The 19,551-nt window shown below is 41.3% G+C and overlaps 1 protein-coding gene across 1 annotated transcript in view; it reads left to right on the top strand.

Moving 5' to 3' along the window:
• Positions 1 to 10,033, top strand: part of LRIG3 (leucine-rich repeats and immunoglobulin-like domains 3) — a 22,312-nt gene extending 12,279 nt beyond the window's left edge. The window contains exons 11-17 of the mRNA XM_010158341.1: positions 1,921 to 2,241; positions 2,783 to 3,064; positions 3,659 to 4,111; positions 4,323 to 4,481; positions 5,514 to 5,657; positions 5,755 to 6,030; positions 9,314 to 10,033. Coding sequence (XP_010156643.1) covers positions 1,921 to 2,241; positions 2,783 to 3,064; positions 3,659 to 4,111; positions 4,323 to 4,481; positions 5,514 to 5,657; positions 5,755 to 6,030; positions 9,314 to 9,558 — 1,880 coding nt within the window. The 3' untranslated portion in view covers positions 9,559 to 10,033. The remainder of the gene's footprint in view (positions 1 to 1,920; positions 2,242 to 2,782; positions 3,065 to 3,658; positions 4,112 to 4,322; positions 4,482 to 5,513; positions 5,658 to 5,754; positions 6,031 to 9,313) is intronic.
• Positions 10,034 to 19,551: the final 9,518 nt, after the last annotated feature.

Genomic DNA, 19,551 nt, shown 5'->3' with positions numbered 1-19,551 from the left:
AAAAGACACACCCATCCACCCACCCCCCCCCACACACACACACACCCACCCCAGCTTTCTTGTAGGCCCCTTCAGCTACTGGAAGGCTGCAATAAGGTCTCCCTGGAGCCTTGTCCAGGCTGAACAACTCCAACTCTCCCAGCCTGTCTTCACAGGAGAGGTGCTCCAGCCCCCGATCATCATCATCATGGGCCTCCTCTTAAATCTTTAAAGTGTGCCATCACTAGACATTTGGGTGTACGTGCCTTGCCTTATAAGTTTACATTGGCCACCTCTGCTTTTATAGATTTTTCAAGAGAAGTGTGTTAAGTCTTGTCGGAAGTTAAAATACAGAATCTATTGCATATATTTTATGAGTGTATAAATCCTCCAAATCATGTCAAGTTACATTTTTGAAAACAGCTAGGAGATAGGAGGGGAGTCATCCTAAATTTGTTAAAGGAAAGCATGTGTTAGACAAGGGTTCCATATCTGTGAAACTAGAAAAATGGAAAAATCTGTGTAATTTGTGCTTCCTCAGATTATGCTTTTCAACACATTGCCAGTATTATCCTAGTGTTCTTCTGTAGTATCTGCTTATTTCAGTGATCTTCTCATCCCCCCCTTCCTGTCAAATAATTAATATTTTCAAATACTGTATTATCCATTGATGGTACAACTGAGGCAGAATGATGTTCTCCTGTCCTTTCACAAGTATTTACAATGTTTTACGTGCATTCACTGACTTTGCACAGGGATAACTATCAACTCAGTTTGCAAACGGTATAGTTTGTCATGGAGGCCTTAAGGCATGAGTATGAAGCATGAAAACAAAATGGCCTGGGAGGTTGTTCAGGCCCGTGCTTAGGGCCCTAGAACAGGGGATCCCTGTTGCCCTGTTGCTGCAGCCCAGCTCCAGACTTGCAAGTGGTCCGCAGGCAGCTCAATTTAAGGCTATCTCCACATCTCATTTTGTTTTGTAACATGCAGCATGGAGGTTCTTCAAGGAAATTGGGCTTTGACCCTGGTGTGTTGTTCCCAAACAAATGAGGCATAGGGAGACAGAGCGTGAAAACCTGACTCTGCAGTGCAGGTCTGCCGTAAGGAGTAGCTGGGGCCCAGGGCTTTTCCCGCAGTCCCTATGAAGTTTGGGCTTGTGTCTTTGTTGGGGGATAGGAGACATCTTGAAAGTTGGGAATGTGCTAAGGCTTTTTTTTTTTAGGAGATGCTTTAGTATTTAATTTCCCACTCCTTCTGTACATGCAATGTGCATGCAGTTGACCGAATCAGAAGGCAACTAATTCTATAAACTCACAAAATGGCACGTTGAAGGTAACTTTCCAATAGTAAAAGGACCTCCAGAAACTAATCTCTTGAAATTCTTGTGTGCTGCCCTGCTTAAGGGATTTTCAGTACCGCTGTGTTTGTAAGGTGGACCCAAAAGCCACAAATCACTGGAACAATGACTTTTGTAGATGATTGTATTTTGTGGGTTTGGGGAAAGCCCTTTACTTTAACTTGCAGTTTCTGATGGCAGAACTATGCTTTCAATAAAGGAAAACACACAGCAGCCTGAGGTGTTGTAAAGATGAAGGGTAGGCTTCATGACTGACATTCGGAGTAGTTCTTAGGGATGTCAGGGGGTAGTTCTCTCTTTAGTGCTGTTGTTGAACAAACTGTACACACAGCCTGCTTTTAAATGTGCTTTCTCTTCAATAAGACATGACTTGGCACAATAAACTCATAAATATAGCATCTTTCAGTGGCCTAAGGCTGGGAAATTTATAATGAAAGCATTGTGTATCCATTTTATAAATACTTCGCCGACTCTGCTCTCAAACCTATAAAACAAGGCTTACTCTGAAAAGAGTCCTCGAGCCTCACGGGTTTTTTTTTTTCTGTTTCTCTGTACTACTTTTGCTTTTTCTCCCTTCTGTGCAGATGATTTTCCTAAACCACAAATCACTGTCCAGCCAGAAACCCAGTCAGCAATCAAAGGCTCAAATTTGAGTTTTGTGTGTTCGGCAGCCAGCAGCAGTGATTCCCCAATGACTTTTGCATGGAAGAAAGACAATGAATTACTGCAAGATGCTGAAATGGAGAATTATGCACACCTCCGGGCACAGGGTGGTGAAGTGATGGAGTACACTACCATCCTTCGACTGCGCAGTGTTGAATTCAATAATGAAGGGAAATACCAGTGTGTTATTTCAAATCATTTTGGTTCATCCTACTCTGTCAAAGCCAAACTTACAGTAAACAGTAAGTATGTTACTTTTTGCTTGTGGACTTAAAAGTAGAACGATTTTAATCAAGATATGTAAACACATTTTTTTCCTTTCTCATCATCTGCGTATTTTAGAAGATCCCTAAATAAGCTGGCGTTATTTCTTAAAATGTATCTAGTTCCAAGATCACCATTCAGTTTTAGGTCTGGCCGCATTGTGCTGTACCACAGTATAGGAAAAAACAAATAACAGACCCAATTCGTAGTAAATCTAATAAAAATCTGTGTAACAGAATGGGAAAACATTAATCTTTTCTTCACAGGAGGTAAGTGTAGACTCTGTTTCAAGGTACTATGGAAAGGTCATGTAGGAAGCTGTTAGCAGAAATGAGATTTTGATCTAGGCGGTCTCATACTTCACAGCTCCCTCCCTTTCTTTTTTCTGTCTACTGATAAATTCAGGTTATATGCTTCTCCCATACTTTTTGGGCCAGTAAGAGTGTTAAGAATATGCTGTGCAAAAAAGGAAAAGTGCATTTAATTAATTTATTTTGGTGTCACTAACTTTTTCTTTAGTGCTGCCTTCATTTACAAAGATCCCCATGGACTTAACCATTCGTGCTGGGGCGATGGCACGTTTGGAATGTGCTGCCATTGGGCATCCTGTCCCACAGATTGCTTGGCAGAAAGATGGTGGAACAGATTTTCCTGCAGCACGCAAGAGGCGTATGCATGTCATGCCTGAAGATGACGTATTCTTCATTGTTGATGTAAAGATTGAGGACACAGGCGTTTATAGCTGTACAGCTCAAAACACTGCTGGAAGCATTTCAGCTAACGCAACATTAACAGTACTAGGTAAGAGGTGGGCAATCAATATGTGATGGCATGATCTCCTTGAACAAAACTGTTGCTAAGCACTTTTTAAATAGTCATATGATTAGAAATAGCACTGTTCTGTATAGAAATAAAAATACTCTGAAATAATTTGTACTGACACATAGATTAGAAATATGTACTCCAGCACACAGTCACTATTATGATGCAAACTAATAAAAGTTAGTTATATTTCTCAGTTGTGTACACAGTGTCTGATGTGCAGGGGGGAAAAAAGGGGGCTGTTACTATTGTTTAGAGACAAGAGATTTTGTTTAGAGTTTAATTTCCAGATGTTTTGTTAACCATTTTTAATCTAGTTCTCTGCAGTCTTGAGCATATATGATTTGGCCTTGTTACCTTCTAAGGTAGTCAAGGTGTGATCAATTGACAAGTAAACTGTAGGCTCTAAGTTCAAATTCCTTGAATGTGTTTTTTTTCTGAGAATGAGAGTAAGCTTCATTAGGCCTTACTGATGCATTTAATTTAGCTTTTCCTCTTGAGCCGTGAAGGAAAGGGACATGTTCCCATTCTTGCAAGGTCATGTAGAATATAAGGCTTATACTTTCTTTTCAGAAACACCGTCATTTTTGCGGCCTTTGTTGGATCGAACTGTAACTAAAGGTGAAACTGCAGTCTTGCAATGTATCGCTGGTGGTAGCCCTCCACCCCGGCTGAACTGGACTAAGGATGACAGCCCTCTCATGGTAACGGAAAGACATTTCTTTGCTGCAGGCAATCAGTTACTAATTATTGTGGATACAGATGTAGAAGATGCTGGGAAGTACACTTGTGAAATGTCTAACACACTTGGAACAGAGCGAGGCAACATCCGTCTTAACGTAATTCCTACTCCCACCTGTGATTCTCCTCAAAACATTGTCCCGTCACTTGATGATGATGGATGGGCCACAGTTGGCATTGTGATCATAGCTGTGGTTTGCTGTGTAGTGGGCACTTCCTTGGTGTGGGTGGTCATCATCTACCACACCAGAAGGAGAAATGAAGATTGCAGCATCACAAATACAGGTGTGTAAATTGAAGGTTTGCCTTGGAAAGGAAAAAAAATGTTTGTGGTTGCTTTGCAATGACTTTATTGTAGCAACATCTGTGTGCTTTGACTCAGAGTCAGAAAAGTGAATTGCTTGTTACCTTCAGCACTTTGCTGACAAGTTTAAAAATGCTTCTAAAAACTCTGAAGTATGCTGATGGCTTTTGGGTGTGTTTTGCTTCCCCACAGATGAAACGAATTTGCCAGCTGACATTCCAAGTTACCTGTCATCACAGGGGACACTGGCTGAAAGGCAGGATGGATATGGTTCATCTGAAAATGGCAGTCATCATCAGTTCCTCACATCTTCTGTGGGAGGGTATTTCTTGCAGCAGAGGGACGGTAATGGTAGGTGTAAAATGTTAAGCAGGTTTTCCATGTTGCTTAAGTAGCTACAGTTTGACTATTGTCTTTCTAACTAATAGTAGTAACATTGAAGAAACATCTTCACTGAAGTTTGAGAGGGTGTGAAATTTATTGCTTGGGATTGTTTCAACAAGATAATAACAGAAACTTGCTTCTGCTCATCCAAATAACATTATGGCTGTGCATAAATCATAAAGTTTTTCTCTAGTCTGAAGGGTAAATTTAAACTGATGATCACATTTCCAAAAGAAGAGTGTTCAAGAGGAATTACAACAGCATGTCTTCCTTTGTTATAGCTTGAAAAGGATGCTTTAAGTGGAACGTAGGGATGGGTGGTAACCAGTATAACTTTAGTATAATATAACTGATTAAACTTTCCTGTTAGAAATGTCATTAAGGTCAGAATCAATAAAGGATTTAACATGACTTCAAGTTAAAAGCTGCAGTACTTAATGTTTGTATATTTGGCCCCTGAGGACCCTGAACATACCTGGGTTAGGGAGAAAAAGGGACCTTGCTGGGAAGGGGATGGGGTTGAAATACAGTCAGGAGTTGAGGCAGGTGGGAGTGGAGCAGTGGTGAGACAGTTCTGTAGTTGCAAGGTAGTGAGAGGAGCTGTTGAAGCAGCCAGTGACTTCCTCATATTCTTCCACCAGAGACTTTCACATTAGCACTCTGTGCTCTGAAAGGTGACTGTGTGACAGAGCATGAGCCTGGTTTCCACTGCTTCAGGGAAGGAAGTTGCAAGTTCTGATCCCTGTGATTGACTTTTTTCTGTTCTCAGAGACTGTATAATGATGCAAAGTGTGACATGTTCTCTCTCAAGTGAATTAATTGAACACTTGCTACAATTAGAGTTCTCATCAAAACGTTGGGTTAAACTTAAGCAAGCTCTAAATACACTGAAATTTAGTTGAACAGATGGGGTTCTTAGAGGGACAAAACTTACTCAGGAAACTGTAAGCTGAAGTCTAAGAAAAGACCATACACTGAAACGTCAATTTTATTTTTAAGGCATTTTCCATATGGATAATGGCAGTGAAACAGACTTGGAGGGTGTTGCAGATCCATTCCTATGCCACTATCTGGGGAGTTCAGGAACTTTGTATTTAAAAGGAAACACGTACAGCTCTGAGGCCTTTGAAGCATACAGTGCAAGTAAGTTGCAAGGGCCAGGGTTGTGTGTGGAGTTTCAGTCCTGATTTGATCTTGTGCTATGGTGGACCTGCATAAAAAATTTTTTCATTTTCTTTAGGTTGCAGCCCTGACCAAAGAACAGCATGCCTGGACCCTTATGAGTCTGGATATTTAAAGAAAAAGGAATCCTGTCAATACTCACCTCCGCTGGAAGATCCCTTTGACCAGTGTGTTGGTGTTATTGGGATGCAGACTGCAAGTAGCAAACTAATGAACTCCATTTATACACAAAATGAAGGAACTGGAATAAAAACCAAAAGTCTGAACTCAGACACATTTGATTTAAACAGAAGTTTGGAACCCTCATCTATTACCAGTAACAGCACTTTCATGGGTATGTTCTACCTGTTGTTTTTTTATTCAAGCTGCTGGTGGTATATTCGAGATACTCAAAATATTCAAGACTTGCTGTCTTGCTTCTTACTTCCAACACTAAGCAAAACTGCTTTCTCAGCTTTTTCTTCTCACTCCTACAGTAGGTAATTCTGTAGTAGTGTTTAGGTGCTCACATGGTTAGTGTTGTGAAAAAACTAATTCTGTGCAGTTTTGCCCAGGCTTCTTTTTGCAGGTGTCTGTGAATTTAGTAAGATAATACAGCATGTGGAATATAGTTACTGAAGAAACGAAGGTGGGAGAGACAGGAAATAGCTGAGGAAAGGCAGTTTGAGAGTTGTCCTTGACATTTTGCATGTGTACTTTTTGGTTTTTTCTTCCCTCTTCCTCCCGCAGTATCACAAGTTATTGAGGTATCTATTTTTGAGGTTTGCACAACTGTAACTCCACTCAACTCGTGGCTTTGAGCAACCTGGTGTGGCTTTGAGCAACCTGGTCTAGTGCAAGGTGTCCCTGCCCGTGGCAGGGGGGTTGGAACTAGATGATCTTTAAGGTCCCTTCCAACCCAAACCATTCTATGATTCTATGATTCTATGTACTGTACCTGTAGGCTTAGTCTTGCTCCACTGCAGTGCATGAGGACAGTTGAATGTCCCAGAACTCAGGTTGCCCTCTGGATCCTGCTAGGAGATGACCCCTGTCCTGTGGTACAAAGGGAGCAGCTTGGGGCTTGATCAGAAGCAGAAGTGACGTACATCAAAGGAGTCCTCAGGTCAAATGTGGTAGTCCAGGAGGTAGTTCACCTCTGGGTGTAGCTGTGAGCCCTCTCCTGCTTCTCAGGAACCCTGGTTTCTCAAGGCCATTAGATACAATGTCCCAAATGTTTGAAGTTCAGGAACAGAGAAGTGATCTCTGTAAAACTGCATAATGAACATATTTAGGTCACCAGGCATTCTTAATAGCTCACACTTACATAAGAATCTCATCAGTGATGTGATTCTTACCTTTTATCTTACTATAGCTGGCAGATTTACATAAATGTTAGGATACTTAAATACACCCTAACAAATTTTAGGTATACTAGAAGTTTTGCCAAACAGGCAAAAGGTGTGCAAGGTCCCAGGAACTATCGGGGCAGCTGGGAAGACTTGAACTCCAGTGTATGAGGTTAGCATATACTCACAGTGTATAACACAGTGAACCGGAACTATTTACCCTTCAGAGAAGGACACTGTGGAAAAATGCCCTCTCTACCCCTTCTTTCTCTTCCTTTCTCGTGGTGTGAATAGCAGAAGAGCTTCTGAAGCTTAATTCAGGGTTTACAGTTTTAATTCAGATTGCAGGGAGAGGTGGGGGGAAGGAGAAAAGCATTGCATTACCTTTGAAGCTCCCTAAATTTGAGGTGTTGATTTGGTTGGTTGGTTTAAAACACATATAAACCCACATACTGCTTTCATCCCTGTGATATCTGAGCACCAAGGGCAGCCCTGGTAGCGTGGATTGTCTCCCGGCTGGTGTGTCAGCATGGTTGATCAAGGCCTGGCTCTGTGAGGGGACCTGGGGGAATGTGCTTCACTGGACTCTTTGTTCTCATGGGGTGGGGAGGGAGGTACGAGCTCTGAAGTTTTCCCCCTTTGAAAGCCAGATGTTTGGACTGTAAAACATTGCAGATGCCATGACATCTGGCAGAGGCCCTGGGACTACACATGGCCTCTTGGCTGCCTGCCACTGTTGCCGTGGTGGGACTGCGCACATAGGGTTTTACCACGTCTCCTCCAAAAAGTAGTTCCACTTTATATGGATATACCTAGGAGTTAATGCATATTTATATACGCCAAGGAGCCCCCTTGAGGGCTTATATTCCCCTTTCTGTCCTAAAAATCTGTGTAGAGTTGCTTTTTTGTCAATTCTCTGAGCTACTACCTCAGCCAAGTTGCTTCATCATTGCCTTGGACGCTTCATAATCGTTAGCAGTCTTCACTCAAAGAGCCTATGGTTAAATTTTGGAGGTGGTGGCTGTGGAAGAAATCTTTTCTTGTCTTTAGCTGTAGATTTGCTTCTTCAGCATCATCTTCAAATTCAGCCTTCCTTTCGACTCTACAGTCACATGAAGACAACAGCTGGCAGTAACGTCACTGTTGATGCGTGAGCCAGAGAGTTCACGGCTTGGATTTTTTTTTTTTTTTTTAGACAGGGTTCATTTGTAATTCTGGTGCTGTGAGGCACATGCTTTCATGTTTTGTTAGGAACAAAATTGCTCTGCAAATCATTGATGCAAATATGGACCTTGTCCAAATCCATTTTTAGTAACTTCTCAGATTACAGCTTAACTTGCTTCTAACTGCTATGCAAAACTAGAAGTATGGCTCTTTGAGTGCAAAATTTATTAATGATTGTAGTGTTAAGTTATTAATAAAAACTGGGTTCTTCAAAATCAGCCTCTGGCACATTGTCCTCAGAAAATAGGTCTTTTGGGTGTCAGTTACAGACACTATGACTTGCGACGGCTGTGCCTCTCTTGAGTGAAAAAAGAGCAGGCCCTTCTTGCAGAGGTCTTGACGCAAACACCTTCCCCGTGGTGAAGAATGACAGGCACACTGATTATTTTCTGGCTAGTGAATCCAGGTAATTATTAATAAAGAATCAGCTGAAATGCCAAATTCTCTTTGGGTGACTTCATTCCTAGCCAGTTGTGGGCAAAGAGATGAACAGGTGTGAATGGAGAATTTGGCTGGCAGAACTTTTATTATTAATAGGAGGTGCTAGCCAGAAAAAGATTGTTTTAGCATTCAGATTGCACAGGAGGAAGATGTTGTATAACCCTACACATGCTGGGGTGTTTTTTTGATTTGTTTTTTTTTATTTCTGCTGAACTGCAAGGCAGATTTCATGTGCCATTTGTTCACTGAAGAACAAAACAAGGAGACTGTTCTGACTTTTGCATTACCAAGTGTCTGGTGATCTCTTTTTGGTTTGGTCTGTGTGCCCACCTCCCCCTCCTCAGAGAAAAATGGTCATGGGAGTAGTCATGAAAACGAAAGTAGCCAAGTTGTGTGTGGCCATACATTTCATTTGGAAATGGTTTTGATACCTCAGGTGGCAGTCTTGCCTTATACTTGTGATCACATGGATGTTTTAAGGGGTAAAATAACAGTTAAGTAAAATCTCACTTTGGCGAACTTGTGTCAATTCTTGGCTTGCGTTCTAACGTGCAGCCCCTAGTGAGACACAAAACTGTTAGCATCAGTATTTCTGTACTTACTCATGCATTTATTGTCTTTCAGGAACATTTGGCAAGCCTTTATGGAGGCCTCAGCTGGACTCTCTTTCAAGTTGTAGACAGCCAGCAAATTGCCAACCAAAAACCTCCCATAATAATCCTCATGCCTCACTGGACTTCAGTGCAGAGGCAAACGAAGATGGAAAGGAAAGGACAGTTTCTAGAGGAGAAAATAGCATTTATACTCACAAACAGTCCTTTGAAAACTTTAGGACTTCGACTTTCCAATCCTGTGATTTGGATACATAGCTCCTTTTGGACCTGCCATTGATTTCTGGAACCAAAGAAATACTTTGACATACTACTACCTCAGTGTGGAATTTTATTTAAAAAGGACATAAAGAAAGGAAGAAGGGAAGGAACAAACCACATGATGCTATGAGTTCAGAACAAATAAATGCATTTTTATTCAAATAAAGCATCATTGTCAAAATGCTCTACGTTTTTATACGGGGAAAATATTCCTTATAAAAATACTATATTTCTAATTATTTTATAGCTTTGTTTTATGCTAATAATATCTTTTGAAAATTAATGATGTAAATAATACAGCATATGTATTTCTATGTCAGACTTCATTTTATTGAAATGAGTAGTAATCATTCTAATTTTGTACTGTTACTTGTACCTTTTTACAAATGGAAACTTCATGCTGTTTGCAGGCATCTTATTTGCACATTACTTTTAATAAAATATGCTGCCATGTGGTCTCTGACCCACATTAGTCCTATGAAGAATGAGAAGTGTGAATTATATTTGTAAAGAGGAGTGTTGCATATGTAGGTGCCTTCTGTTACATGCCTGCATCTTTATTCAGCTAAAACTTTTATCTTTAGATTTACTGTGTTAAATAAGTTCAGCTTCTGAGTGTGGGTGTGGTCCTGCCACAACTACTGGCAAGGAAGGTTGAAGCTATTTGTGCCAAAATAAGTATGCACGTCTTCCACGTTGTGAACTCTTGTCAGATGTGGGTGCACGTGTTCACAGTTTTCCTGCACACCAGGCTGTGGTACCAACAGTCTGCCCATGCCTGAGTGCAGATCATGTGTGTGCATCTGGTGGAAGCTGTGCACAAATCCATATCAAACTGTGTAGTAAAAGAAGAAACAAGGCACTGTTTGTCTGCTTGGTAGCATCACTCTTTTCGAAGTGGTTTAGTGCTAAGCGTTTGCCAAATATGCAGTGCATGCCTGAGTCTTTGCTTTCCCATACCCTTTCTCCCTCTTTTTGCTTCTGCAACCACTTCCACGCCCAACATGGGAAGGTAATCCAAGTACAAGATAATGTTTTTCTTTGGTTTAACTCATGCTTCTGTTCCTTATTCAGCTGCTCTTTTCTGGTTATAGACAAGATCTGTGTTCTATTCGATTGCTCAGTCAAGTTGAGCAATTGTAAATTCTTGCTAGATTAAGTTTGCAGCAATGAACCCAGTGCCTTTAACCGAACAAAGTCAGAGAAAGAGGGTTGCTTGCTATAAAATGGAAATTAAAACTAAGTGAAAACACTCTTTGTTTTTCTGTGCACAGATGCCTACTATTTTAAAAAGCTGTGAATCCTGTTGTCATCAGTGTATTAAAACAGCAAGACTCCAAAATGGTTAATATTACAGGACATCAGCTTTTTCAATCTGTGTGCTTTGAAGGTGCAAACTTACATGGTTGCCAAATCGCTTCTTTTTAAACTAAATTAAAAGCAGCTGTTAGAGCAGGCCATCACAGGCATCACAGCTAAAGCTAGAGCAAAGGTTTTGCTGCCTAGTATAGCTGAGGTAAGGGCTTTTTGTTCATAGCCAGAAACCTGGTACCCAGATTGCGATGCAATTTCCCTTTAATTTAGACGCCAGTATTAGAGACAGGAAGTTAATCCATCCTCAGTCACTGGTGGTCTAAGTGTAGAGAATGGATTTTGCGTGCTTTGGTCGATCATATTGCCAGATTTTTTGACTCTTATTGTTAATTTGTCTTCATTGCTGCCAGATGTGCTGATGTGGTGACAGACATTGATAGGGGTATTTGATTATAATTAAGTGCATTTTGAAAGAGATTAATTTTTCCTGAGTTGAGCACAAAGCTGTAAGTCAGTAAGGCAAGAAATCTTAAATTTGATTCACTCAATAACTCTCCTGCCTCCCCACCCTGACCCTAAATATTTTTTTAGTGGAAGGAAAGCTGGGGGCTGTGTGATAGCTTGTGTTTATAACCAAATAATGCTTTTAGACATAGCAAAAAAAAAAAAAAAAGTTAAAAACAGTAAGTACATCTTTCATTCCAGAATAAATGTTTATGCTTAAGACTCCATGTTAAAGGTCCATCATAAAAAGCAAGCTTTAAATTTGTTCTCTGTAGAAGGGGAAGGTTGGGAACGGTGGCAATGTCATTTTATTCCATTTTCATCTTCTCTTTTTTGGACTTGCTGCTGGAGAGTATAAAGATCCTAATCTTCCAGGGACACGGATCTCTGTACCTAAATAAACGTTCAGGGTCAGTGACTGAATTTTAGATGCTTCCCATCAAGTTTCATTTAGCATCCTAAAAATACGAATGACTAGAATTTTATTTGATGTATTAAATACCCAGAAATGGAAATGAATGCTCTGAAGTCCTCTTTTCTGCCAGTGTGAGTTCTTATGCTTGGCAAATTGATTGTGCTTAACTACAGTGGCAATCTCTAAATTGCAAGATACTTGAAATATCTTAATAGTTCTTTTTCAAGACCGCTGATGTAACTGGAAATAGCCTGTTTTAAAGGTTTGCAAGTGCGCTTTTTTTTTTTTTTCCCCCTTTCTTTCTTTCTTCCCTTTCCCCCTCTGAAGATCCAGGTGTTAGGGAGCTTCTAGTTTGATATTTACACAGCTGAAAGCTAAATGGTAAGTTTCTGTGGAGGGGAAATAAATTGTGGTCAACACAGAATAGAGCTTACACTGCATCTTAGAATGAGAAACAAGTGTTGCTGAATGACAACAGACATTTTGCAGTTTTATGGACCAGCAGCAACTGGAATCTTGTCATGGGCTCACTTTAAACTTGTAGAATGTTCTTTAAAGCCAGTATCCTTTTAATGCTTTACACAACAAAATGTGTTACCAATGAATGTGTACAAACAATTCCTGAGGTATCATTTCTGCAAACCATGAAGAATAATTTTAGTAATTTCAGTCAGATAAATGGAGTTACTTGTTTTCCAGAATCTCTGGAACAAAGATTTCCTAACTTAATAACCTGAACGGTGTCTTCAAGGTGATGCTGGGGGATACTTCATAGTTTCTTAAATGAAGGCTGTTACTATTTTAAACACATAAAACCTTAAGGAACGCTACAGTATTTCAGGACCAAATGCTTTAATTTAGAATTCTTAACTGTAAATGGATCTTGACAGTACTGCAATGGCAAAAGGGTTAGACCCAAACTTTTAGCTGAAAAATATTGCTACATTTCCAACTGAGGGCTCATTAGTGTCATCAGGCATTTCTTATTTCAGTCCTGGGGGTCTCTTGAACACTTGAGTCTTATTCCTTGCACTGTTTCAAAGAAGCCTACAACTAAGACTTGAGATTCAAGATCCCTTAAACATTCACGAAGGTGTATACTGTCAGCATCTGTGTTCTGCCAACCCACCAGCCAGGACCGTAATTGGGGATTGTGTTTCTTTTCAAGTATAAATGTAAGCAGCAATTGCTATTTGCAATGCTCCTGTCACAGATGTGACACATACCGGAGCATTGTATTTTCTTGGTGAAGTCTCCCTTTTTTTCAAAATTTGTGTGTTGCTTTGTCATAGAAAATGTGTCTGACTACTTGGATGTTAGTTTAGCAGCTGTGAAATGATTTTAATAAGAAAATAATGCAGGGGAGAGCCTCAGCATGTTCAGAGAAAGGAGGAAACCATTGTATGGGAAGGGGCAGTTCTTGCACGTACAGTTTTACTCAGATGAAGAGCTTACCGGATCCCTTTATTATCCCTTTATTATCTTTATTACTGCGTCCAACTGTGGAGCCCTCAATATCAGAAGAATATTGACCACTTGGAGCGAGTCCAGAGGAGGCCACGAAGATGGTCAGAGGGCTGGAGCACCTCTCCTATGACGAAAGGCTGCGAGAACTGGGCTTGTTCAGCCTGGAGAAGAGGAGGCTCCAAGGAGACCTCATTGCAGCTTTCCAGTATCTGAAGGGGGCCTACAAGGGTGCTGGGAGAGGACTGTTTACAAGAGCCTGTAGTGATAGGACAAGGGGTAATGGGTATAAATTGAAAACAGGGAGGTTTAGATTAGATGTCAGGAAGAAATTCTTCACAGAGAGGGTGGTGAGGCACTGGAACAGGTTGCCCAGAGAAGTTGTGGATGGCCCATCCCTGGATGTCTTCAAGGCCAGGCTGGATGTGGCTTTGAGCAACCTGGGCTAGTGCAAGGTGTCCCTGCCCATGGCAGGCGTGTTGGAACTAGTTGATCTTTAAGGTCCCTTCCAACCCTAACCATTCTATGATTCTATGATTCTATGACTCTATATTTTAGGGAAGTGATACAGCAGGGAATAAAAGCCATAGTGTCATTGCTCCCTTATGTGTGATGAAAAGTGCTTCTCACGGTTGTTGTGCCCAAGTGTTAGGGTTCAGTAGTTCGAATGAAAGAACATACGTGCACATCCTATCGCTTAACGAAAAGCACAGGAGGCCTCTCCCGTTTCCCATGCTGCGATTTCTCTTGTAGCTCAGCACTGCTCCCGTATCCTTTGGGGATCCTCTTTGGTAACCTGCACTAATCTGTTTCCAGTTTCTTTGCTTGCCCTGTCACTGCGGTTGCAGGCTGGGAGGAAGGTACCCAGTTTACAGAGTATGGTGTGCTCAGAGGCAGTAGGTCAGTAGCAGCCGGTGCTGGAGGAGAGGAGGGGAAGCATGGGGAAGCAGACTAGCCACAGCTTTGGGAAGCTTTTGGTATGAATATGCAAAAATGCATGATTGAGAAGAAAGATATAAAATATTTATAGTACAATACATGCATTCCTGTGCTCTTCGCAATAGTTTTTGTGTATTTCTTTCCACTTACCCCTGTGCTCTAAACTACAAAAAGCAACTATGCACTAAAGAGCGTGTCATTAGTAGAGTTATGTCTTACTGCATCTAAAATCTCCTTTTCGGGTAGACAAGAAACAAGATCCATTTGTTTTTCTGTGTTTGTGTTCAAGACTAAATATTGCTGGTGCAATGCATAGTTTCCCAGAGTCGTGTGGTCCATGGGGTCCACTGTGTCAGAATGCCTGTGATCAGTGTGGCTCAAAAATGGCATGGGACAACAGGACCAGAGAGTGAAGTTGGTAGTAATTTAAGTTCATTCCTTATAAAACAAATTTGGGCTTTGTGACTTGAGTCTGGGATTTTATTTCCCACACAACAGAAATCAGAAGCATAAACTACTGAAGACTACGGACTACTGATAGCACTTCAGCATGGTCATTTTTCCTCAACCATCAATACAGTGACTTCCAAGAGCTTGCTTTTTATATCTCTTCAGCTTGACTATTGACCATGGGCTGTTCACCAACAAATGCAGTACAGGAGCTTCCAATTGGAGCACCTTTATATTCAGTGTCCTGAAATTAATTGTGACTAATTTTAAACCCTGCAAATTTCAAATCTGATGGCACGGGAAATTAAGGTTTTACTTGGTTGACCGAGGGAGTAAGATCCCCTGAATATAAGACAGTCTGAGATTTTGTAGGCAATGATGCCTTTACTTTGGAAGATTTGTATGCAGCATGGTCTAAAGACCTCCTCATTTGCCTTAGGAATGTGTGTTCTACTTATAGTCGGGACTCCCTTTGTAGATGCGCATGGAGAAGCTGATAGTTATGATCTGGGTCCACTGCTGGATAACAAAAATTCAAGTATTGATTCTACACCCATTTGAAATAGTATCTTCTTGAATGGTGAGGCTTCAGCTTCTTTTGAGGCAAAATGATGCAAAGCCACATCACTTCCTATTAGTTAAAGATTTAACTACCTTTGGCGCTGATCCTGGTATCCAGTGTACTTATTTAGAAATCTACTGAAAAATACTGTAATGAAGGAATTGATATTGATGTCTTTAGGTTTTGTTTATGCTGCTGTCTTCCATTTTGCATTGCTATAATGTGGAGAATTCGGAGCTCTGCCCTCTGTTCATCAACAAATGGTGAGGTTTCATGCTGATTTTCTTAGATGTGCCAGCACTTGACAGCAATATGTAATTCTGTCCTGCTGCTAACGTGCTGGCACGCCACACTAAGGGAAGTTGTCAGAGCTACTGTAAATCAGAGCTACAGGGATACTGTAAAGTGAACATAAGGCAGAAAGGCAGGAGTTCCTGTCACATCATAAAGTGGTTTTGAATAATCCTTTTACTCCAAAGCAGTAACTTGTGCTGGTTTTAACATTTATTACCTCATAACACAGTTCACAGAATCATAGAATAGTTTTGGTCAGGAGGGACCTTTAAAGGTCATCTAGTCCAACCCCCCTGCAATGATCAGGGACAGCTTCAGTTAGATCAGGTTGCTCAGGGCCCCATCCAACCTGGCCTTGAATGTTTCCAGGGATGGGGCATCCACAACTTCTCTGGGCAACCTGTTCCAGTGTTTCGCCACCCTCATCGTAAAAGTTTCTTCCTTATATCTATTCTGAATCTACTCTTTTTTAGTTTAAAACCATTCCCCCTTGTCCTATCACAGCAGATCCTATTAAAAAGTCTGTCCCCATCTTTCTTGTAGGTCCCTTCAGGTACTGGAAGGCTGCAATAAGGTCTACCCAGAGCCTTCCCTTCTCCAGGCTGAACAAGCCCAACTCTCTCAGTCTGTCCCCATAGCAGAGGTGCTCCAGCCCTCTGATCATCTTCGTGGCCTCCACTGGACTCACTCCAACTGGTCTATATCCTTCTGATGTTGGGGGTTCCACAGCTGGATGCAGTACTCCAGGTGAGGTCTCACGAGAGCAGAGTAGAGGAAGAGAATCCCTTCCCTCAACCTGCTGGCTGCAATTCTCTGGATACAGCCCTGGGTACGGTTGGCTTTTTGGGCTGCCAGCACACACAGTCGGCTCATGTCCAGCTTTTCATCCATCAGTACCCCTGAGTCCTTCTCAGCAGGGCTGTCCTCAATCCCTTCATCCCCCAGTCTGTATTGATACTGGGGATTGCTCTAACCCATATGCAGAACCCTGCACTTGGCCTTGTTGAACCAATTGAACTATTGGCTGACATAGTCAAAAACCAGAGACTTCATACAAAAAAAATTTGATCCACTGGTATCACATAATAGTTGTCTACAAATGAAGCTTTTGTTCAATAGATTTTTAACAGCTGTGTCTCACTAGCACAGCAATCAAGAAGCTACTATTTGAGTAAGTAGTCAAAGACATACATAAACAAGCCAGCTCTTTGACTGAGACTAGCTCATCTCCTGGCTTAAAATAAACTGTACTTGTACTGCTACCTGCTGCGGGTCTGTATGCCAACAGCATTAAGAAAGCATCAGTGCCTCAGCAGCCAACTGCCCAGAGCCTGGCTTCTGCCACACGCTGATCGTATTCTTTGTTAGCGTGCACTTCTCTCTCTGTTAACCTTCCCTCAGGAAAGGGGAAACATGGCCCCCACTGTAATTAGCTTACACAGCCTTTCATGTAAGCTAAAGAATGGAAAGTGTCAGGGGCTCTCACAGCAGCCTCATAGGTATTTGCTGTAAGCAGGGAAAAGTTAATCTGCTCTCGGGTTTTGGCAAGGGGACAAAAATCTATGTGTAGAACAGTACTTGGAATGAATTAAATTTCATGTAACTGTGACCACACCGTAGGTAAAGTAGTAAAATGATGGTGGTGATGGAAAATATGACTAATCAGAAAGCTGTATTAACTTAATGAATAAAATTATGCTTTAATGTAAACTGAGGTTCTTAAGTACCTCATTTCAAAAACGTGTTTGTTTATTGCTCTATAGCTTGTAACAACTGTGTTATTTCACCTGCCAGCACACTCTAGCAGTTTCATCTGAAATAGCATTTTCACTCAAAGTAGGTTTAAAAACAAAAAAAGGAGATGAAATAAAAAAGCTTTGTGATGCTGAGCCACTGAACTTGTTTTACTAAATCGCTTACATCAGAACATCAAAAAAATTCTGAAAAAATGGAAAGGCTTTGATTTTTCACTTTGAAATTACTTGTTGCAAAATTATTTTTACTTTTAAATTCTCACTTTTCCATTTAGAACCAGAATACAGAGTGCAGAACCCTTTAGGTTATCAGGGCAACATAGACCATGTGCAGAGTCTGGTGTGCGCAGAGCTGCTGCTTGTTCTCTCCCCACCGCATATCCCTCTTCCCAAATCCATTTTATCAGAGTTTGGCAGGTCCCTGTGGGTTGATCCTCTTTGCCGCCAGAGGATCTGGTTTCTCTTCCTGATTTCTTAGCGGTTCTGGCTCAGCAAGTTTCTATAGTCACAAAGAGCCAGGTTTAATATTTTTCCATGAGATTAGAAATGTTCTGGTCTCTGTACACTTTGAGAATTGCAGGAAGCTGGTCCCTGCACTTTCTGCGTAACCCAAGGTGGCTTTGCTTCTGAACAAGCACTGAGTGGGCTCATCAGAGGTGTTGCCAGATGTGCTGTGGGCAGGGGAGCCACAGCGACAGGGGTGACTCCCGCCCTGGGCATGCCTCCATCCAGCAAATGTCAAACAGCACTTTGGATTCAGGAGCCCAAATCATCCTTCCTGCAGAACTGAAGGGCAAATAAAAGGCATCACACAGTCGTCTGCCAACCAAGGTGGCTGAGGTAATTTCTCCAAGTCTGTAATGTTCAATCAACCTCATTTACTGTTTAAAAAAACCCAAAACTTAAACAACACCATGTTGCAGGATGAAGGACATCACATTCAGCATTCTCAAATACATCAGCTATCTTCCCTGCTTTCTTCACCATCTCACTGTCTTGCAGAGAAAATGTCTGATAAGCAAACAGAAAAGCAAGGTATTGCAGGTGTGGAGGCTGTGGAGAGTGATCTGGGAAAGGCATTCCTAACTCTTTCCTCCACCCAACCTTTCCAGCTCTTCGATGGTGTTGGACCTCTTTTCTTCTCACAAAACTTTCTTAAATGGAAAAGTAGGGATTTGTTCATATAGTTCATGGCAATTACAAAGTAACTATTATATAAATGTAGTGGGTTTTTCTTTAATGAGGTCTTTCACAAAGGAGTTTTGAGCCTATGTGGGCGTCCTGTTTAAGCTTCATATTTTCCTCAGGAAAAAAAAAAAAAAGAAAAAGGTCTGCTTTTTCATGGCCAGGTGTTTTATATAGCTAACTTAAAACATGCCTGAAAAGGCTGTGGTTATTCGCCTGTCTGAAAAGTAATGCGTGTTTTTTTAATTCCCCCCTTTTTGTAACATTTAGCAGATACCCCTTTAAATACATTGTTTACTGCTAGTGTGTTTCATCTGTGAATCTCCTACCACTATTGGTTTCTTTGAAACACTGGACTCAAAACTGGACATTGGTTTCCTCCTCTTCCTCAAATATTCTGACAGATGTTGCTGTAAATCAATTATGTGACTGACATAGCATTTGGCTGCCTGACAAATGTGCCATAATAACGCAGCTCAGTAAAATGTGGAATTTCTGAGGTACTGCTTGTAACTTTTTCAGGGCTGTTGTAAATTCCCAGCCATGTCAGCACAGGTGGAAACAAAGTCATAAATAAAATGTGTGTGTGTGTATGCACGTGTGTATGTGGAGGGTGGGAAGTAGAAGTTACATGTACCCATTCTTCCTACAGAGCTTCCTAGGTGTTTCACTGCTTCCGTGATTTAGAAAAAGAAAACCCTTAATTAACATGAAAATAATCTTGCTAACAGTTTTAGAAAGAGGGTACGTGTATGCAAATTGAAGCAAGTAGGCTGTTGCTGCTGTGGGTATGAGCTGGCCCTGGTAAGCTCTGCCAAGCTCCATCGCAGTGCTTCAGGTAATGAAGAAAGACCCACTCCAGGTACCCACTATGAGCTTCTGCTTCTCAGAGTGCTGAGATGAGCTGCCCCTCATTACATTCAAGAGAAGTCAGCAGTGAGCTGGAGTACTATGCTGAAGGTTTGCAGTGCTGGGCAAGCAAGGCAATGTGGGTTGCCCCGACATATTCTGCTTTCTTGTTTCCTTGGGAGATCGTTTCTGAGAGGCAAGACTTTTGAATATTTCCTTTTTGCCAATCAGCTTCTAATTCCACAGGCTTTTTAGGCCAC

Source organism: Eurypyga helias, unplaced genomic scaffold (assembly GCF_000690775.1).
Source record: "Eurypyga helias isolate BGI_N326 unplaced genomic scaffold, ASM69077v1 scaffold8419, whole genome shotgun sequence".
Lineage (NCBI taxonomy): Eukaryota > Metazoa > Chordata > Aves > Eurypygiformes > Eurypygidae > Eurypyga > Eurypyga helias.
This window is presented reverse-complemented; position numbering and strand designations above follow the sequence as displayed.